The following is a 23,304-nucleotide window of genomic DNA, read 5'->3' on the forward strand; positions in this document are numbered from 1 at the left end:
AAAGCTTGTATAAGAATAGACAACTATGATAATCAGTTAATTGTGAAAACAAGGACTTTGACATTCCTCGTGCAGCACTGATGCCCATTTTATTCACAAGTCTATGCTCCTACGCAACAAGTTGGACACGTGACATTGAAAGATAGTCATGCAGGTTCATTCAAACAACTTTCGCAAAAAAAAAAATACAGCATTGGTGTGTAAGGTACATGCAGTCACAGGTCATTTTCTATTTGTCGCTTCGAGAAAATGATATGTAAATGGCATCAAAGCTGATCTGTGACTGGAACTATCATCTATATAGATAAACATATATCAATACAGAACAAATGCATTCTTCTGTGTTTTCAAACTCTGGAACAATATATTTAGCAGATTTCCGTACAAATCTAATATATTCATCACATTGGGGCTCCTCTATGTGGGGAACGGTAAAAACAACCAGCTCTCATTTTACTAGCAACCCTTAGGAATAAGCAGGACGCAAACAAATGGGATTATCGTATGATGGGAGATGGTTTGGGGGGGGCTTTGTTATCTTTATTATTTTCTGTAGGGCATTAGGCTTGCAACTGGATTGATTTCAAGATTGTCTGCTCTTTTCAGAGCAACAGCACTGTTTAGATGCTCTGACTGTGAATGGGAGGCTGAGGGAGAGTTCTCTATATCCGTTCCATAGACTCACGCAGATAACGGTTGGGAACACAAACGGGGGTGTGGTCTACGTTGAGGAAAAGTCGCTAGTGAGTAGTAAAGCAACTACCAAGATAATCACTTTTCAATGATTGAATTGACTCTCAATGAATCTTCTGAATTGCAATGAATGTAGGGTCAACCCTTGTACCTGACTATGCCAAGCTATCGCCATGGCCCGATTGACAGTGCAGGTCCCACCCCTCTCTGCCGCCCCAGTCTTGGGTCTTGAAAACGGGAGTTGGCTTAGAGGCATCTTCTGTCTCAGGTCGAATTACCTGCCTCAAGGGTGTGGTCTATGGTAACTGTGGGAGGTTAACCAAGTGTGACTCCTCCTCTAAGGGTGGGGTGTTAAGTGCCAGGGCCGCCCCCTCTTCCTCCTCCACTGTGGAGCCCAGTACATCCTCCTCCACCACTTTCACCTCATGCCCCACAACCCCCCCCCGCCTGTCACTCGGACGGACGCAGTTAGGCCCCGCCTCTTTGTTGAACCCAGGGGCGCCCTCCCCGCTGCTGCCATCTGCGCCAAAGGTCGCCGCCAGCTGTGGCCCGTTCCCACGACGACACTCCTGAACTTCCCGTTCTGTCATCTGGTCACATTGGGAGAAGAGGTCATGGTGAGAGTGCACTTATAATTAAGTTGCAACTCCCTCTACACCTCTGGAGTGGTCAACCGTCCTTCTGAAGAGCTACTTGGTGTGCAGGTTTTTACTCAAATACATTTGTATTCATACTCCTGCTCTGCTCTAACACAGCTGATTCAGCTAATCAAGGTTCTGATGAGCAGCCGAGGAATAGTCTAATCATAAGAATAATTGAATCAGGTGTGTTCGAGCAGGGCTGTAACAAAAGTTCCCCAAAGCCCATTGGTGAACTAGGTTGAGCTGTTCCTACTGCAGTGCCTATACCTGAACAGTCTCAGGCAGCTAGTGGTTACTTTTGTACAGGGTAAATGTCCAACTGATATTTGTATGTCGCAGGCAGCAATGCTTGATAGTGGTCAAAGACTCTGGCTCTTTCTCAATTTATCTTTCTGCAATCTCCTCACCTCCTTTCAATCGTATTGGAGGAGAAAGTCCAAGGTCCCTCCCCTCAGACCTTCTCATCCAATGCCTTTTGAGAAGGAGGTGAGGGTAAAGGATGGGAGGAATCGGGCAAAAATGACTTGAGAAAGAGCCTATGAGTCATGACCCAACCAAACTCCTGTTGATCGTTAAGCCACATGCTACATCCAAAACAGCCTCGGTGCATGTAGTGCTGTGTAAACAGATAACGTATCAGTGTAAGCTTTGAAAATCACTCAAGAAAAGTGAGTGAGTCAATTTGAACGTTACAGACATTCAAAACACAACTCCACATCGTATCATTCTCTCTGAGCGTCTGTAACAGTTCCTTGCTTAAATCCTCAATTTCAATTGAGAGAATGAAGTTGACATTACAGCTTTGCGTAACTAACTATTTATCTTTGGAGTTGGGGGGCGGTGTCAATCAACAAAGTTATTTTGATTACTTATGTGACTGAAGCACTTCCATGGCAACAGGCAAAAAATAGTGTGGCGGTGATGAGCGCCCAGACAGGGGACAGGGAAGCGTGACGCCCCACTATCCCAGCAATGGCAACAGCTTAGTTCTGCCACCTCTCCAAAATATGCTCCCATTCCACGGATTACTGACCCATATTTGTGAATGTTCATCTAAAAAGGTTAGAGACAGCACACAGAGTACACCTGCCCCACCCAAAATAGGAAAATAAAATTCACACTGGCATCCATATTTATGGGGCCCCTCCTTCCAAAAACACGCCCCAACTTTTTGAATGTCAGCAGGCGAGAATCGTGCACGCATTTCCAAAATGCCATGGCATTTGAGGAGCATTGGGTTCTTATTTGTTAGCACCAATGAGAGGCCAGGGCTGAGGGAGAGGCGGGAAAGGGGTCAAATATAGAGGGGTGTGTGGGGGGAGGGGGGAGGAGCTAATTACAGCGTTTTAGCTGCTGGCCAAGGGAGCTGTTTAACAAACAGTGAAACCCAGTTACATGATTACATACTTCCCTTTGGGTGGCTGTGTTGTGGCGTGAACGTGGGGCTGAGGCGGGCACGATGTGGCAGTGGGCGAAAGGAGCTCGGGTTGCTGGCTCTCGCATAATGGTCTCTTTCTTCTTAACCAACAACTCCATTGGGAAGAAGAGTTACCTTCCACTAAGTTTTCCCCACAAAGTCACAAAATACAAATACCCAACAGACACAGAAGCTAAAAACAGAATGACACGAGGGGGGTTTTCAGGTGTAAGCAGGTAAGGACGGAGTGTTCTCCTACACACAGATAAAGTCATATTTATCCAAATGCGTGCGCACACACAGTCGCAGAACTGTGCTCACAGGAAGTGGCTGCAGTTCCCTGTCATCCGTCTTCATTAGTGATGGCTGCACGCCTCCTGGGCTGACGCCATATGCTACTCATAGGGGACCGTGCACCGTATACCAGACATCACACACGCACACACATTTAGGCGCAGACAAACACACACAATCACTGGACGCAAGACAAAAACCACTTCTGGGTGCACTGAAGTGTGAAACACAAACAAAAACAGAAGAATGGGAAAAAGGATGATGACACGTTTCAATATTATGTTTCAGTATCAAGTTTCAGTGGCACGTTTCAATGGCACATTTCAATATCATGTTTCAATGGCACATTTCAATATCATGTTTCAATGGCACATTTCAATATCATGTTTCAATATCAAGTTTCAATATTATGTTTCATGAAGGGCAACCAAACAGTTATGTTATGAATGCAGGGCACTGCTCATCTTTTCTGTCGTGTATCAGGGGTTGGAGTCAATTCCACTTCAAATCAATCTGCTGTATGGCAATGGTTGCAGACAGTCCCTCCAATTTCTTGTACAGTTTACCCTTTTTCTTTCCTCTAAAGATGTTTATAGACGAAGACTCACCGCAATCCCTTTTCTGTACACTCATTTCTTATGTTAGCATAGTGAAACACCCATTGGGATCCTTGCAATGGCAAGGCATATCCTACAATTGACATTTAAAAAGAAAAGGAATTTAGCAGACGTGCTTATCATCAGCGACAGAGTAGAGAGTACATACATTTTCATACTGGTCCCCTGTGGGAATTGAACCCACAACCCTGGTGTTGCAAGCATCATGCTCTACCAACTGAACCACGTGCTAAAAACACCTCAGCATTACTTCAAACTTTTCTTGTGACAATATCCATTATACTGGCTGAGCGATTTGCTCTCTCTGGGTTGAGAGGGCCTTTGGTGACTTGTAAGTTGTTCAGGATGCTTTTTAAATCAGTAATAAGGTGGTTGTTATGTATGCAGAGCAGAGCCCGGGCTGAGCACAGCAGGTCTTCAGCACACGCCGTGCTCAGGAGGAGGTGTGGAGGACTGGCTTTATACCCTCCTGACAGCTGCCCATCCATCCGTCCATTCCTCCTCACACACACACACACACGCACACACACACGCGCACACGCACAGGCAGGCAGATACCCACACACACACACACATACACACACACAGGCAGGCAGATACCCACACACGCTCGCATCTCATACACACACACACACACACACACACACAGGCAGGCAGATACCCACACACACACACACACACACACACATACACACACACAGGCAGGCAGATACCCACACACTCTCGCATCTCATACACACACACACACACAGGCACACACTCGCATACAATCATATACACAAACACACCAGGCATGCAGGGACACACTGAGACAGATATCCCACCAGTACGCACTATGCATCCAGATATGAATGTACACGCTCACAAAGTCGAGTGTCTACACTGACACCGCATCCTGCTTCTGCCCAAACATATCCTACAGCACAAACAGGGATCTGTAAACACCCTGAGGCACCTTCTCCTGATACTGTATACAAACACATTCTAAAACAAAGACAGCAGAGAGGTAAGTACCACCTCCACAAATAGCCATGTATCCACCTTTAAACTGACAACCAAATGATAAAACCCCATACAGTAAGCCTATATCCCTCTTATTTTGACAATGTGGCAGGTTCTGTCACAACCGAGACACCGTCTTCACGAGACGCCGGCCCGCACCATCCCTGACGTTGATCCGTGGAGAGGTCGGCAGCAGCGACAGGGTAGAGAGAGGGAGCTCGGTTCAAATAGACCCTGGTAATGATATGTCTATCTATCAGGGCATTGGACCCTGTATCTTCTTCTCCAGTGTGGTCGGCTATGAGTCTCGCCTCGTTTTGCCGTCGAGTCTGGCTGATGCGCTCTGACAGGCTTTCAGTGTGTATTCCAGCGCTCATTCAACAGGGGATCGCTCCCAGGGGGGTTTTGGGTAGTCGAGTCAATCACGAGTCTATTTGAGTGAGTCGCAGTGTTTTTTTTCCTCCCTTTTTACTTGTCGTTCGGGAACAACGCACTGCACCTCTAATGTTTTGACTCAGGGCGTGCCCCCAATCGGCACCTCTAATGTTTTGACTCAGGGCGTGCCCCCAATCGGCACCTCTAATGTTTTGACTCAGGGCGTGCCCCCAATCGGCACCTCTAATGTTTTGACTCAGGGCGTGCCCCCAATCGGCACCTCTAATGTTTTGACTCAGGGCGTGCCCCCAATCGGCACCTCTAATGTTTTGACTCAGGGCGTGCCCCCAATCGGCACCTCTAATGTTTCGACTCAGGGCGTGCCCCCAATCGGCACTTCTAATGTTTTGACTCAGGGCGTGCCCCCAATCGGCACCTCTAATGTTTTGACTCAGGGCGTGCCCCCAATCGGCACCTCTAATGTTTTGACTCAGGGCGTGCCCCCAATCGGCACCTCTTTCGTTTTTTATTTTCGCCCCGTCGTCTGTCCATCTTGACATGGCCACTCTCTCTTTTCCGCTCTCTCTCTCACTCGCTCTCTTTATCTCTCTCGCCATCTCTCCCTCTCTCTGCCCCACGCCGACTGTGGTGGTGGACAGAGTCATGTGGCACTTTGGGCCTCGTCTCCAAATTCCCTAATAACAGCACATTCCCCTAAATGTGTTTGTAATGTGGGCAATCATTTTCAGTAATGGATGCTTGTCAGTTTTATGGCGGGGAGAATGACAGTCTCATGACAGGCGAGCTTCATCGAGCCACTGCTCGCCACCTAAATCTTGCCAGTGCACTTTAAATACAGACCAACACCCCCCTCTGGTGCATGCTGGACGTACTGTCTCATAATCTCAGGTCTGGCTGCCTTATCTCTTAATGGCACTATGTATTCCTGACTTGAGAACAGTCGTGTTAAACTAGTTCAGGTAGTAATCATGTTATTAAGAAGTAATGTTATTAAGAATTAAGCCATTGGTATTTTAAATATTTACTGAGCAGCGGGAACGACCCCTTCGACAGCCCTGACTTGATGCTGTTATGGGACGCGTGCTTACGGGGGAAATATCTCCCCAAATTACCTTTGCAATTCATCACAGCTAGTTTTGGGAACGCATCCCAAAGTTACCCTAATGCATGAGACACGGACAAATGCAGAGTTCCACAGACCATCCATCCTTCCCATATAAGTGAATGGATCTAGAAATATCCTGTGTAAATCCTAACACACATGAAACACCTGTTGCTAGAGGCTAATCTGACATTCAATGATCATCGACACTGCTCTGGCCAGGCGGCAGGTAGCATAGCGGTTAGGAGCATTGGTAACTGAAAGGCCACTGGTTCAAATCTCAGAGTCGACTCTTTGAAACATCTGCCGATGTGCCCTTGAGCAAAGCACTTAACCCTAACTGTTCTTGGGTCGCCATCAATAATGGCTGATCCCTGGCTCTGACCCAACTCACAGGGGGAGTGGGATATGCAAAAAAATTCCAATTCCAATTAGCACGTGTGACATAGATAATTAGGTGGGTGCTTGCATTTGTCCTATCTCAGCATATGAACATCCCAGTATTGGAGACTGTATTTGTACTTACATTGAAATATACACAATTTTTTAAAATTTTGATAAAAGGGAGCAGTCAGTAGACTCTCGACAAACTGTTAACACAAATGTTATGTATTGAGTAGCCAAATTGAGTAGGTGGACAGTGGGCATGATGTTGTTGCTCTGGGTTCAGAAGTTAAGCAAGTGACTACATACAGCCGGTGAGAAGATCCCAACAGTTGACGTGAATACACAAGGTGTGAGCTGGCAGCAGGACGGTGGGTGTGAGCTGGCATCAGGACGGTGGGTATGAGCTGGCATCAGGACGGTGGGTGTGAGCTGTCATCAGGACGGTGGGTGTGAGCTGGCATCAGGACGGTGGGTGTGAGCTGGCATCAGGACGGTGTGTATGAGCTGGCATCAGGACGGTGGGTATGAACTGGCATCAGGACGGTGGGTATGAGCTGGCATCAGGACGGTGGGTATGAGCTGGCATCAGGACGGTGGGTGTGAGCTGGCATCAGGACGGTGGGTATGAGCTGTCATCAGGACGGTGGGTATGAGCTGGCATCAGGACGGCGGGTATGAGCTGGCATCAGGACGGCGGGTATGAGCTAGCATCAGGACGGTGGGTATGAGCTGGCATCAGGACGTGTGAGCTGGCATCAGGACGGTGGGTGTGAGCTGGCATCAGGACGGTGGGTGTGAGCTAGCATCAGGACGGTGGGTATGAGCTAGCATCAAGACGGTGGGTGTGAGCTGGCATCAGGACGGTGGGTATGAGCTAGCATCAAGACGGTGGGTGTGAGCTGGCATCAAGACGGTGGGTATGAGGTGGCATTAGTGAAATGAAATAAAAATGTATTTGTCACATGCGCCGAATATAACAGGTGTAGACTTTGCAGAACAATGCAGAATTAAAAAGTAAGAAAAGATCAAACCAAATCAAATTTGATTTGTCACATGCTCTGAATACAACAGGTGTAGACTTTGCAGAACAATGCAGAATTAAAAAGTAAGAAAAGATCAAACCAAATCAAATTTGATTTGTCACATGCTCTGAATACAACAGGTGTAGACTTTCCCGTGAAATGCTTGCTTAAAAGCCCTTAAGTAACAATGCAGTTCAAGAAAGAGAGTTAAGAGAATATTTACTAAATAAAATAAAAATAGTAAAATAAAAAGTAACATAATAAAAATAACAATAACAAGGCAGGCATGTCAATGTAAATAGTATTGGTGGTCATTTGATTAATTGTTCAGCAGTCTTATGATTTGGGGGTAGACGCTGTTAAGGAGCCTTTTGGTTCTAGACTTGGCGCTCCGGTACCACTTGCCGTGCGGTAGCAGAGAGAACAGTCTATGTTAATGGGGCCTGTTCGAGACGCCTTTTCCTGTAGATGAGCAAATCAGAAAGAAAAGGACAAAGTAACACAATAAAATAACAATAAGACTATATACAAGGAGTACCGGTACCAAGTCAATATGCAGAGGTATGAGGTAGCTGAGGTAATTTAGGTAATATGTAGGTAGGGGTAAAAGTGACCAGGCAATCAGGATAGGTAATAAACAGAGTAGCAGCAGCATATGTGAAAGTGTGAGTGTGTGTGTGTGGCGTCAATATGCATGTGTGTGTGTGTTGTGTGTTTGTGTGAGCGTATGTAGAGTGTGTGTGTGTTTGGGTAGAGTCCAGTGAGTGTGCATAAAAAGGGGTCAATGCAAATAGTCAGGGTGGCCATTTGATTAACTGTTCAGAAGTCTTATGGCTTGGGGGTAGAAATAAGCTGTTCAGGAGCCTTTTGTTACCAGAATTGGCGCTCCAGTACCGCTTTCCGGTAACAGAGAGAACGGTCCACGACTTGGGTGGCTGACAATTTTTAGGGCCTTCCTCTGACACCGCCTGGTATAGAGGTCCTGTGTGGCAGGGAGCATGGCCCCAGTGATGTACTGGGCCGTACGCACTACCCTCTGTAGTGCCTTGCGGTCGGATGCCAAGCAGTTTCTATACCAAGCGATGATGCAGTCAGCCAAGATGCTCTCAATGGTGCAGCTGTTTAACTTTTTGAGCATCCAAGGGCCCATGCCATATCTTTTCAGCCTCCTTAGGGGGAAGAGGCATTGTCGTGCCCTCTTCATGACTGTGTTGGTGTGTTTGGACCATAATAGGTCCTTAGTGATGTGGACAACGAGGAACTTCAAGCGCTCGACGTGCTTTACTACAGCCCCGTTGATGTGAATGGGGGCGTTCTCGGCCCTCCATTTCCTGGAGTCCACGATCAGCTCCTTTGTCTTACTCACATTGAGGGAGAGTTATTGTCCTGGCACCACCTTTCCAGGTCTCTGACCTCCTCCCTGTAGGCTGTCTCATCATCGTTGGTTATCAGGCCTACCACCGTCGTGTCGTCAGCAAACTGAGTGATGTGTTGGAGTCGTGCGCAGCCACGCACGAACAGGGATTACAGGAGGGGACTAAGCGCTCACTAAGCGCTCACTGGATTGTGGCCAGACCCAGCTGTGATGTGGACGAGGCGTTGTGGCCAGACCCAGCTGTGATGTGGCCGAGGCGTTGTGGCCAGACCCAGCTGTGATGTGGACGAGGCGTTGTGACCAGACCCAGCTGTGATGTGGACGAGGCGTTGTGACCAGACCCAGCTGTGATGTGGACGAGGCGTTGTGACCAGACCCAGCTGTGATGTGGACGAGGCGTTGTGGCCAGACCCAGCTGTGATGTAGACGAGGCGTTGTGGCCAGACCCAGCTGTGATGTGGACGAGGCGTTGTGGCCAGACCCAGCTGTGATGTGGACGAGGCGTTGTGGCCAGACCCAGCTGTGATGTGGACGAGGCGTTGTGGCCAGACCCAGCTGTGATGTAGACGAGGCGTTGTGGCCAGACCCAGCTGTGATGTGGACGAGGCGTTGTGGCCAGACCCAGCTGTGATGTGGACGAGGCGTTGTGGCTAGACCCAGCTGTGATGTGGACGAGGCGTTGTGGCCAGACCCAGCTGTGATGTAGACGAGGCGTTGTGGCCAGACCCAGCTGTGCGGCAAGATGCTGCCTAATTATTTTTCTTGCCTCTTTTTTTCTATATATTTTTTCTGCACATTTTTTCTGCAATTTACTTTTTCAGTTTACTGTCTTTTTTTGTGAGCATATTTTTGTTCAGTCCAATGTAAATATATCTGCTGTGCATATGTTGCACTGACTTGTTTGGTGAAAAATAAAATGTTTCAACAGCATGTGTGTGTTTGCAAATATTTCTGTGCATCTGAAGAATTTTCTACAATTTGAACTATTTTAGTATTATGGCAAAAGCATACTAAAGATGAGAGTGCTTTTTATTATTTATTTATTTAACCAGGCAAGTCAGTTAAGAACAAATTCTTATTTTCAATGACGGGCTAGGAACAGTGGGTTAACTGCCTGTTCAGGGGCAGAATGACAGATTGTCGGCTCGGGGATTTGAACTTGCAACCTTCCGGTTACTAGTCCAACGCTCTAGGCTACCCTGTCTACCCTGCCGCCCCAACAGTGTTGTAGTTGGTTAGACAAACATCTGGTAATATGAATGAAGTGTGTGCCATTTCGTGCAAATGTTTGATTTTGATAATCCTATATGTAGTTTTGGTTGCAGTGCTTCATTTTGCAGGATATATGAGGTATTTTGCAGGATATATGAGGTATTTTGCAGGATATATGATGTATTTTGCAGGATATATGAGGTATTTTGCAGGATATATGAGGTATTTTGCAGGATATATGAGGTATTTTGCAGGATATATGAGGTATTTTGCAGGATATATGAGGTATTTTGCAGGATATATGAGGTATTTTGCAGGATATATGAGGTATTTTGCAGGATATATGAGGTATTTTGCAGGATATATGAGGTATTTTGCAGGATATATGAGGTATTTTGCAGGATATATGAGGTATTTTGCAGGATATATGAGGTATTTTGCAGGATATATGAGGTATTTTGCAGGATATATGAGGTATTTTGCAGGATATATGAGGTATTTTGCAGGATATATGAGGTATTTTGCAGGATATATGATGTATTTTGCAGGATATATGAGGTATTTTGCAGGATATATGAGGTATTTTGCAGGATATATGAGGTATTTTGCAGGATATATGAGGTATTTTGCAGGATATATGAGGTATTTTGCAGGATATATGAGGTATTTTGCAGGATATATGAGGTATTTTGCAGGATATATGAGGTATTTTGCAGGATATATGAGGTATTTTGCAGGATATATGAGGTATTTTGCAGGATATATGAGGTATTTTGCAGGATATATGAGGTATTTTGCAGGATATATGAGGTATTTTGCAGGATATATGAGGTATTTTGCAGGATATATGAGGTATTTTGCAGGATATATGAGGTATTTTGCAGTTTGGGTGTGTGGTTTTGTGAATTGTGTTAAGTATTTTGATAAAACCAGCCAGAATTGTGTTTTAGCATTTGAGAAAAACTGTAACTAGGCATTTGCATATAAATGTTGGTAGACACAGTGTGTTTGCTCATGGTGTGGTGCTGTGTTCTCTGTAGAGTTAGCTAGCAGCTAAATCTAGTACTATCAAACCAGGCAGAAGCCCAATGTCATAATTTAAACTCATTATTGTAACCAACTAGGAGGAGGGGAGGACATTGTGTGGCGTGGTATATGAACTTGTGTGTGGACTGTGGTGGAGTGTGTGTCTAGGCCGGTGTGTACTATAGACGTGTGTGTGTGCCTGTCGTTGCGTCTCTGGTGCTGTGGCCAGAGACTTGAGGTCAGAAATGGACTGGGGCGTGGCCAGGAGACTGCAGGCCTGATCCTCAGACAACCACTCCTGCACTGCAGACAGAGAGAAAGACAGACACAGAGAAACAAAGTGAGACAGAGACAAAAAGAGAGAGACATAGTGACAGAGAGACAAAGAGAGAGAGAGACAGAGACAAAAAGAGAGAGACAGAGAGACACAGAGACAGAGACAGAGACAAAAAGAGAGACGGAGAGACAAAGAGAGAGAGAGAGAAAGAGAGAGACATAGCAACAGAGAGACAAAGAGAGAGAGAGAGAGACAGAGACAAAAAGAAAGCAACAAATAATGTAGGAGAAACAGTATATAGACAGGAGTGACACACAGGTCTGAAAAAGAAAGCAAGAAAGCAAAAGCGAGAGAGTGAGTGAAAGAGTGACAGAGAGATAGAAACAGCTGTCTGTACAATATACTACCTCGCTGCTCCCTCTAGCTTTAACTGCTGTCCTATTCTGCTGGCTCCCCCGACACCTGTCAATCAAGACCTCTGATTTGTCTCACTGCCAGAACTCAGAATACAAATTAGGACGAGGATCAGGTGTTTTTTTTTTTTTTTCGAAAGTTAGGCACCAGAGTCTTAACATAACTCTAATGAAGGATGTCTGCTTAAGACAGAATGGGGATTACAGGTGCTTTCATGTATGAAACTGGAATCCTGGTCTGGTTGAAAAAATAGGATTTGCCTTCACAAGAGCTGAAAATAAATTGAGGGTGCCCTTTGAATGGTACGACATCTACGCAACATCAGCATGCTATTGTAGACTGTAATGCAACCTGCACTACCACACTACAATACCTCCTATACAGGTCCTCGAATAGATCCTTCAGGTGTCAGGGAAGGTGACATCATCGCAACTCAGTAGCTGTGTTTATACTCACTGTTATATGCATCACCTAGCTGCAATGAAAGACGGACAGAGGAGATCACTTAGATAGCTCCTCATTTCTGTTCTGGGATCCGTTGCTCTGACCAGCCTCCTTATCTTATTCACCGCAGAGCAAGCTGCCAGTCTGAATTGGGACCTGCCATGTGGTCGCTGGATGTATCTGTATGTGAGGGTGGTGTACCTTGTCTGGCAGAGAGGACTCCTGTTAGAGCACTGCTGTTGGACTTCACAGACACTTTGGATTTCTACCTCGTCTCTGACACAGTCTGCAAAACACCCCCCCCCCCCCCCCCCCCCATCTCCCCCCTATCAGCTGTCACCTCTATCAACTCTAACTCTCTTTGGGACTGTCAAGAGACACTGGCTAGAATTCAATGTAATTGCAATGCAATGTTGACACACCGCCATTGTTTACTGCCTACACACACACACGCACACACACACACACACAAACAAACAAAGTATTGAACCATGAGGGGAGTCTACCTGATGGTAAAGAAAGTTACTTGTTACTGCAATGCGGGTTGGATCAAATTGAGTCCACTGTCACAGACAGACAGGATGACAGACAGGATGACACCTCTACCTTGTATTTCATGATATTGGACTTGGACAAACAGTTTCATACACTGCGAGGTTGGCACTACTTCAGTGTCATTCTATTCCAGCTAGGGTGTTCTGTGTGTGTTTGAAGTTGAAGAATTGTTTCTTGTTGCTGTTAGCTGAAAAGATGAAGGCTATTTTAGCCCTTTGTCAGGTATTTACTTGAGAGGTTCAACCAAGTCCAAGAGGAGGTCACACACAACACCCTATGGCTAGCTGGAATAGCATGATATTGAAGCAGTGCCAACCTTGCAGTGTATGAAAATGTCTCATTTTATAGTGTACAGTAGTTACATTGTTTGTCTGCTGGGGCTCATTTCATTCTGTTTAATACTGTGTTGTGACGTTGTATTAGTTCATGTGACTGTTGTTCATCGAATGATTAAAAGTTTCTAATTGCGTGATTAACTGAATCAAGCCATTATTAACTCATTAACCTGTTAACCAATTATTAACTCATTAACTTGGGGCACCATGGGAAAACTAGTTTTTATTGAGTTTCTATTTCCCAAATTAACTCAAAGAATATCACAATATCGATTTTACAACAGCCGCTAATTCACCAGTTACCTCTACCATCTCGTTCTGAACGTCGTATAGCCCGTGAATCTGCACGGACCCGGGTCTCACCAATGAGTTCGTACCACACCAATCTTAGTTGAATATTTATTTACTAAAAAGCTAAAATAATGATAAAAGATACACATAGACAAAACACATTCTAGGCTATTGATTAGAACTTAGTATAACGGGCCAACACACTATGGTGCATGTTACCCAAAATGGGTATTTCAAAGAGAGAGAGAAAAAAGAAAGTACATGAGAGAAATATACCTGATCATGACAGTCATGACAACTGTGTGATATGTGGCATGCCGTTGTTTTTACCTACCTTAGTTGAATGCACTGACTGTAAGTCACTCTGAACAGGAGTGTCTGCTAAATGAATCAACTGTAATGTCAAATGTAATAATAGCAGAGAAGAGTCCACCACCTTTGACCCCCTCACCTGTTCTCCATACAGAGGGCGTCCACGGCAATGATGCGCGTCTCATGGCTACCCAGGATGTGGTTCAGCTCCAGGTTGAGCCGTTCGGCCTCTGCTGTGCTCCGCCTTAACGTCTTGCAGCTCGTCAGTCAGCGCCTTAACACTGTACTCCAGCTCCTCCATCTGAACACACAGACAGAAAGAGAGAGAGACAGAAAGAGAGAGAGAGAGAGAGAGAGAGAGAGAGAGAGAGAGAGAGAGAGAGAGAGAGAGAGAGAGAGAGAGAGGAAAACAAGAGGAGAGAGAGAGACAGACGAGGTTACAGTACTTGCAGCGGAGGCCTCTCCTTATCAGCCTTCTCAAAGTGCTGATGAAGGAGAGGCACTGGGTCGTGTTCATCAGGGCACGATTTAGCATAAAGTTTTGAAAAAGGAATATGAAAAAGAGCAATCTCATTGGACAAGGTCCCATCCCCCCTGTAACCTTGCCTTCTCCAGTTGATGGACCAGGTTCTCTCTCACACAGGCTGGGAAGTGGTGTGCCACCTCCGCATCCCCCAGCCTCTGTCTGGTGATGGTCATCCTCAGCAGCTGTGGACCAGGGAGAGACGGGAGGAACAAGGGACAGATTCACTTACAAGTTTGAGTTTGCCTGAGAGAGAGATGCATGTTTGTGTGAGAGTGTGTATATGTATGTATGTATGTATGCGCGTGTGTGATGCCCCACCTTGTTATCCCCCTGGGCATCAGCCAGTCTCTGATTCACCTCCTTCCCTCGTGTCTCTCAACAGTTGAGCCAAGTTTACCTGGGGAGAGGAGGGTGAGATATACATACATACATACATACATACATACATACATACATACATACATACATACATACATACATACATACATACATACAATCCAATCCCTTTTTCCACATTTTGTTACATTACAGCCTTATTGTAAAATCTATCAAATTATTTATTTTTCTCATTAATCTAAACACAATACCTCATAATGACAAGAACAGGTTTTGCAAATGTATAAAAATAAATAAATAACTTGTTTACATAAGTATTCAGACCATTTGCTAAGAAACTTGAAATCGGAGGAGAAGGGCCTTGGTCAGGACGGTGACTAAGAACCTGACAGAACTGGATTCGGCTATTTCAGCCACACCCGTTGCTGAGAGGTGTATAAAATCGAGCGCACATCCATGCAATCTCCATAGACAAACATTGGCAGTAGAATGGCTTTACTGAAGAGCTCAGTGACTTTCAACGTCCTATCATAGGATGCCACCTTTCCAACAAGTCAGTCCGTCAAATTTCTGCTCTGCTAGAGCTGCCCCGGGAAACTTTAAGGGCTGTTATTGTGAAGTGGAAACGTCTAGGAGCAAAAACGGCCACACAAGCTCACAGAACTGGACCGCCAGGTGCTGAGGTGCGTAACACGTAAAAATCATCTGTCCTCGGTTGCAACACTCACTATAGAATTCCTAACTACCTCTGGACGCAACGTCAGCACAATAACTGTTTCAACATGACAATGCCCCCATGCACAAAGTGAAGTCCATACAGAAATGGTTTGTCGAGATTGGTATGGAAGAAATTGACTGGCCTGCACAGAGCCCTGACCTCAACCCTATCGAACACCTATGGGATGAATTGGAACGCCGACTGCGAGCCAGGCCTAATCGCCCAACATCAGTGCCCGACCTCACTAATGGTCTTGTGGCTAAATGGAAGCAAGTTCCCACAGCAATGTTCCAACATCTAGTGGAAAGCCTTCCCAGAAGAGTGGAGGCTGTTGTAGCAGCAAAGGGGGGACCAATTCCATATTAATGCACATGATTTTGGAATGAGATGTTCGACCAGCCGGTGTCCACATGCTTTTGGTCCTGTTGTGTTGTTCACCTGGGGAGAGGAGGAAGAGATAGAGGGAGAGATATAGGAAGAGATAGAGGAAGAGATAGAGGGAGAGATAGAGGAAGAGATAGAGGGAGAGATAGAGGGAGAGAAAGAGGGATAGATGGAGAACAAAAAGAGATGGAAGTGAAAGAGTGGGAGAGTCACAGATCCAAAAAATAAGCCTGGCTTTAAGGCTGAACTGGCAAAGCTTCAGATGAGCCTTGTCCATCATCATTGTGATAAAGTGACAAGAGTTTTAAGAATATGAATTTAATGGCCAACAGCAGCACAATTTACCTGATTGCGTTTTCTGGTGGTAAAGACGGATCTCCATCCCAAAACAGAACACACATTTAAGAACTAATAGAAATAACAAAAATGCAAAGATTTACTGCAAGGTGATTTAGGCTTGCGATTGAAATCATGCTAACAGGGGTCCCATTGTTTTGCACTCAATAATACTAATGTTAAGCTCTAGCAAATCAAATAAAAAACATTCATGGGTCACTGACTTTCCAGGTCCTTAGACCCTTTTTATATAGCCATAAAACAAAGTCAAGTTCGTCATTTGGACGAACTATCACTTTAAGGCAAAACGTGGCAGAAAAGGAGTACTAAATTCAGATATAAATCCTTTAGGCAGACTCACAATCAACTCTCTGTATTTCTTCTTGAGTCCCTGGTGGTGTTCTCGCAGCTGGTTGGCCAGCTTGTACTGGTCTCTCTCCTCTTGACCGGTGTCCAGCTCTTTGGACAGGATCAGGAGGGCCTCCTTACTCTCCAGCGTATGCTTCAACACCAGGAACAATGGAACAACATATAGGATGGTACAGAAAGGGACATAACACCGGTTACACTTACACACCAGGAACTACAGTGCCTATAGAAAACCTTGAACTTTTTTTTTCACATTTTGCTGCCTTAAAAAAAAAAAATTCTAAAGAGGGATCAAATTCAAATAAATCCTACAGATCTAGATCAAATAATCCACATTTTCAAAGTGAAAGAAAGATATTTTCCAAATTGAGAAAAAACAACAACCAAAATAATTGGATATGTCTCCACCCCCCAGAGTTAATACTTGATGGAAGCCCCTTTGGCAGCCATTACAGCTGTAAATCATTCTCATTAAGATTCTACCTACTTTTCACAACATACTGTCTATTGTTTTGGATGGACCAGGCGGTAGACTACCAATCGCTTTGTGTTAAAATACGTTGTGTGGGGTATATGCACACAAACAACCCTAGAATCCATAGACTTGGCTTCATAATCGTAACAAAATATGTATATTGAGACTTTAATTTCTCCTTCCATATGGCAACCGTAGTTCTATTCGCTAATCATCACTGATTGCTCACGCAACCGATTGTCACAGGGTTTTTTCAGCGCACTCACCTCGCTGACCAGGCCTTGCCAATCACTCTCACTCCTTTTCAAACTATTCACATTTTCTTGGCGTCTCCCCTACACGCAGATGTCACGGTTTTTCCTGCGTTAATCGGTTAAGGCTACAATTGTGTTCTTTCAGCAAGGTGAATTGAGATTCTCCTCCGCTGGCTGCTATGTTTAGGTCTAACGTCAGCTGTTGTTGGTGGGGCAGGGATGTCAGAGGGTGGACATGTTCACAATAAAAATGATATTTTATCCTAGGTGTATTGAGAGAGGTGCTCGGGGACTTGTCATGTGTGATTCGAGTAGCTTCAGAACAGAACAGTTTCTCAAAGAGAATATGAGGAGGTCCTTTTAAAGGTATTTGACTTACTTTTGCCTTTGGGGTTGCTCTTGAGGCTGTATAATATGTTATATGAACCATACAGGCAACTCTCAAGCCTAAATTAAGGTGAGGGCTTCTTGTGGGCAGTTTACATTGTGTTCACTCCAGGACTTATCCCTCTTCGTTCCCTCCAGGTTTCCATTATGTTCAGGCAGCCCCCTCAAGCCTTACATGGAGCCTAAATAGTTAATTGTGTTGAACTCTGTAGGGAGACCAAGCATTGACCACTGGAATATCAAGTAAAAGCTTAGAGTTCAGACAGACAGGCTGTCAATTCACTTTCTTTATAGGGATGAATTAATAGTATAACAAGCTTTTAATAAAACAACCATGGCTGTTACATAACAGTAACATTTTCTGCCATGATCAGGACAACAACAAGGGCAGAACGGTCTGTCAACCAAACCGTTGCAGCGTGTCATTTGCCCCAAAATAACCACACAATTTCAATAGGCGGGATTACGTTGGGAATTATGCAACAATTTAACAGTCATTTTTGAAGAAAGTATTTAATGGCTCCAGCATCAAACATTCTCTTACATGAACAATCATACAGTTGTGACTAAATACCCTAGTAGGCAACAGTTAACAGTGTTCTTCCATAAAATCTCCCACTCAGAATGCATGACAATCACTGGGCCTGCTTACAACTGCAGGCTAAAATAGAATAATGAGTAGCAAACCCTTTTTATACACTGCTGGCCTATATATAATGTATTTTTTGTGACAATCTAATAGAAAGTATTCCTGAAAATATTATACTAAAATCAACCATTTTCCTTCAAAACATTGTGTCAAATTTGCACTAATCTATTTACTCTAAAGAATGGGAATGTAAATATATTGAATTTCAACAGCATCTTCCAAATTAAAAAAAGGTCTGTGTTTAAACAGGCAGACCAATTCTGATATTTTTGGTCTTTTGACCAATCAGATCAGCTCTATTGCCAATAATTGGGCAAAAAAAAATCAGAATTCAGAATTGGACTGTGTGTAAACACATATATGTCAGCATCATGAGCTTAGTTCCTCTGCATTAAATAAAACATCTCAGATCAGGTCGTCTTGTATTCCAGTTCTGTTTCTTGGCAAACTTGTAAACGCATCCAAAGAGATCAGGAAACATTGTCACCAGATCTTTGCAAACACAGCAGGCCGCATCTGCATCCTTATCCGCAACCTTAGTGCTACAGAAAGACAGAAAACACACATTTTCTATGATGTCAGTGAAGATGCTCAGTGTTGGGCAGTTTCAACATACTGTAATGTCAATTACAGAAGCAGCTTTGATTAACAGAAATCAGAGGAAATCTTATTATCTAGCGTGATATCTGGTATGTCATGTTAGGACTTGAAATAAGTACAGTATCTATTCAATTCCCCAATTGATTGAAATGTAAAGCAATTTGAAATTTAGATCAGTGCCACTAACACTAATTGTTGTTTTTTGACTTACTAGTGTGCATCAAGGTTCCGTATGAAGCGCAGTAACCCCAATGTGTTCTCAGTGTAGGCCTTCTTTTTACCTTCCACCTTCTGGATCAACAAAGGGGGCAGCTGTGAAGACAAAGAATTGCTGTATGCGTTAACATTGCTTTACACTCTCATAAATGGCTTGTGGTGGTAAGTAGTGAATAAAACGTTGTCTGGCTAACCTTGGATTTCCACTGATAGAAGGATCTGTTCTCAACACCTTGGTCTAGCGCTTGAACGAGCCCAGGGTCAGCATTACGATGGTTCTCTGCCTCCTCCTGATTCCCAATTTTTATCAAGTAATCCAATCTCCTGATCAAACGGTGTACATCAATACATTTGAAACAAATTATAGGGGAAGTTATGTCCATGTTGTAATTTTCCTCTCAGTCTCACGCTAATCAGTTTAAGAATGGCACTGCCTCATAATTCGTCCCATCACTTGTTGTGATGGGAAGCCTCAAGTGATGCAAATAGGTGTAAGTCTCTGGCAAAGGTGTCTATGTAAGGTAAGAATTTCAAGCCATGGATAATGCAAATCTTGCATGATGATAAAACCTAAGGCATCTACAAACTTTATCGAAAGCTAACTACCTTTACACTTGGTTTATAATTTGTTGAACAGATTACATTTGCTTTAATGCATTAATACATTTGAATAATATTAATTATTGTAATTACGCACATAGAGTAATATAATTGTGTCACCGTGTCAATCATGTAACTGTAACTAGAATTTAGTTTTATCTCCATGTTTATTATTATTTTCATTATTACCTATTATACACAAAGACATACTAATAAAACAACTTTTCAAGTGACAAATAAGGATTTTCACCTCTGTGGTTTCCAGAAGAGGGGATGATTCAGGGTCTCCTCCACTGTAGGTCTCCCATCAGGGTCTTCATTGATCATCCACTCAATGAGGTCCTTTGCAACCTCGTCTGCCACATGTTCTAGTGTGTAAGTCCCCTTGATTATGTTTCGATTCTGTTCAAGTTCCTCACCAAGTGGACCTTCAAAGGGGTGGTGTCCACCAGAAAGGACGTAGTATACCAACATCCCAGCCACCTGAAATTACAACAATCATTCAGTCCATCGCTCTACAAACAGGAAATAATCTTTATTCTATCTTCACGTTGCTCAACCTGTATATCAGAGCTCCTCTTATATCCAGAGCCTTGTTTGTCTAACGTCTCCTTGGCCATCCAGCATTTTGTTCCCGCAGGGACTGTGTGTAGAGTTGTTTGTTCCACTGTGAGTCTGCGACTTATGCCAAAATCTGCCAATTTTGCATTTCCTTTGAGACCTGTAAAGGATAAATAATATCACAATATCATGTTTTTCATAAGTATAGGTACTAGAAAATGACTTTATGATACTGCATATGGATTTTTAACACAATGATGAAAGCCATGTATTAGATTTAGAGTGAAAGGCTTAACTGTGCAATACTATAGTATCTCTCACCTATCAAAACATTCTGAGGTTTGATATCCCGATGAAGGACTTTGGTAGTTGGACCATGAAAGACACTTAAACTGCAGAGCACCTCTTCAGTGATTTTAATCAGGGCAGGAGTGTCGTCCTTGGACAGGTGTGTATTAATGTACTCATCCAGAGTGTATTCACAGAGCTGAAGAGCAAGATAACCAAAGAAACTGTCTTCTGCAAAGTCCATGTATCTTACAATACCGCTACTGTCAAGCTCTGGAAGACGTAAAAACCCTTCCTCATTCTTGAGAAACTGATAGTTTGACCCGATCATTCTCTTTATGGCTACTTCAGTGCCATCATCCCTCAGGCCCAAGAAGACCTCAGTTCCATCACTTCCCTTTGCTATGCGAAAGTAATCATCATCATATATAAGAGTGAGGTTTCCTACTTTATAAACTTTACATTCATCCATGTTGGCAAGCTTCTCTAACTGTGTCTCCCACCGCTTGCTTACTTTGTGCCATTTGCGCTGTAATGGTGATGTGTCAGTGGTGGGGTGGAACGGCTTGACACTAGAACACTCATCAAGGCCAGATTCCTCAACAGGTGTAGATGAAGTATTGAAGGCTAAACAGGTTTTATTTTCTTGTGTGTCTGTCTCTTCTTTTGGTATGTCTTGTTTTTCTGCCGTTCCCCTCTTCTTCTTCTTCTTCTTCTTCTTCTTCCTCTTCTTCTTCTTGGTTTCTGACAAATGACTGTCTTTTGAATCTTCACTTGTTGACTTGGAGACAGAACGTTGTCTGTCTAAGGACATGTTTAGATCTCTCAGCTTTTCATCCCTTCCCCAGTTAAGTAGTCCTTCAGGTACCGGAGTCAGTCCCAGAGAGCTGATGTAACCAGGAACACAACTAAATGTGTAAAGATCTGCTAGCAACGCATAGGCATACATCTTCAATTCATAGGGATAACCCTTCCTCTGTGTGCATGGGACAATGTGCTTGCATATTTCCTCAAGGTCAGAGTTGCTCCAACGATCCTTGTCTTTTGTCTTCTGTGTGATGCCATAGAGCGTAACAATGATCAATGGCACGAGATAATCTTCTGTTTTAGAGGAAAGCAGTTTCACTAACTCAGGAATTAGGGTAAGTGACACCTCATTAGGTATTTCCTTCATGGCGCAAACAAGTCTAAGGATTTCAATGCACCTGCCCTAAATTTCAGAGGAACTGTGGACAGACGTCTGCTTACAACTTCAACATAGGAAACTAGTTTATTGGAGTCGTTCAACCATTTAATGGCTTTCTGGAAGTATTCGTCTTCATTTGCACCTTCAATGTTAAAGCACATGTCAATCATAGTGAGGTGGGTTTGTGGGTTCTCCTCTAGTAAGTGAAGATCATAGTGCTTGAAAACATCTGTTGGTGATGTTTGTTTTATTGCTTGTGCAAAATTGAAAAAAAGCTTGATTTTGAAAAAGAACCCACTCTCTTCAGCAAAGTTTCCAATTATTGTGGCCAATTTCTGATCAATTGCAGGATGGACGCCATGATTTAGCCAAATTAAAGCTCCAGATTTGAGAAGCTCCTTCACAATATCCTCTCTGTCATGTGCTAATTGAATTGGAAAGAATGGTTGTTCTGCTAGACCATTTGGATCTGCCTTTGCTTCCAGTAATGTTGTCACTATATTCACTGGAACTTTATACAGTCCAGCATAATGCAGTGGTGCTAAACATCTCTTTGATGGTTTGTTGGGGTCAGCACCTTTTCCCAGAAGAAATGTACAAATCTCCTGATTTGCAAATGCAACAGCAGCCATTAAAGAGGTTACTTCATCTTGTAACTCAACACAAGGGTACAATGCATTGATGTCCTTGCCTCTAATCAATGTCTTCAGCCTCTTCAGATTATTATTAATAATGCACTTGATAATACGATCTGTTGGCCCTGAGATTTTGGCCAGATGTTCAAAAAAGTATTCCATAATTCCTATCAATTTTTTCTACGCAGGGATATCTGAGGGAGAAAAAGTCATGAGTATCTTTTCCAATTAAATCAAATTGAAATGGGATTCATAGTAACTCAACATGATATTTTCAGTATGCTCTTGTATGTTAAATAACAGTGTATAATATCCTCTTATAATGTATATGTTATTAGTGTCTAAATAGATACAGTGAATATACTGTACAGTACAATTGGTTTAGTTCATTAGGAGAGTAATAACTCAAATAAATCTTGCAGTTTTACATCTCTGGTGCATACCTGTGTGGTGCCTTTACCTGACTGAAATACTATTAAAGCTGTTTTATATTATGTCAAATGCAGAGTTAGGATTTGTTATAACATGGAAAGAGCAGCATTCATTGGACTGTGCCAATACTCTCAAAAATCGACTTTAAAAGTACGTACCCCTTAGAGTTCTTGGAGCAGAAACGTCCTCTCTCAGCCCGAAGCTCACAGTGCCCACTCTACTGATGCGGAAGAGACACAATTTAAAGTTCTTCCTGAAACCCAACCTAGACTGGTACAACAGGTATATTTAGTGCTTTAGACAACTCTTCTTACATTTGTTTTCACAATCTTTATCATGGAAACAGCAACATTACCGGCACTGTACCAAAAACTCATCAGTACTAAACACAAGGAAACCCAAAGAGATGCAAATCAACTTTAGGAAAAAAAGTCAACCAAGCCTATCCCCACTATCAATACATGGAGTGGATATTGAGATTATGTCAGTACTTGAGGACAACCACTGAATTGGAACATCAAATCCGTCACCAGTGTTAGG

The 23,304-nt window shown here is 43.6% G+C and overlaps 1 protein-coding gene and 1 pseudogene across 1 annotated transcript; both read right to left on the reverse strand.

The window, feature by feature from the left end:
• Positions 1-748: 748 nt before the first annotated feature.
• On the reverse strand, positions 749-18,153 carry LOC149973253 (uncharacterized; annotated as a pseudogene).
• Positions 18,095-22,996, reverse strand: LOC110500618 (uncharacterized). Its single transcript, XM_036958079.2, has 7 exons — positions 22,923-22,996; positions 20,545-22,526; positions 20,223-20,383; positions 19,913-20,145; positions 19,257-19,386; positions 19,058-19,158; positions 18,095-18,788 (listed from the first exon to the last, which is right to left on the reverse strand). Exons 2-7 carry the CDS (start codon positions 21,683-21,685, stop codon positions 18,638-18,640), a joined length of 1,917 nt encoding a protein of 638 aa, XP_036813974.2. The 5' UTR covers positions 21,686-22,526; positions 22,923-22,996; the 3' UTR covers positions 18,095-18,637.
• Positions 22,997-23,304: the final 308 nt, after the last annotated feature.

The sequence above is a fragment of the Oncorhynchus mykiss genome, chromosome 21 (assembly GCF_057628025.1).
Source record: "Oncorhynchus mykiss isolate SJ-2025 chromosome 21, ASM5762802v1, whole genome shotgun sequence".
In the NCBI taxonomy this organism is placed as follows: domain Eukaryota; kingdom Metazoa; phylum Chordata; class Actinopteri; order Salmoniformes; family Salmonidae; genus Oncorhynchus; species Oncorhynchus mykiss.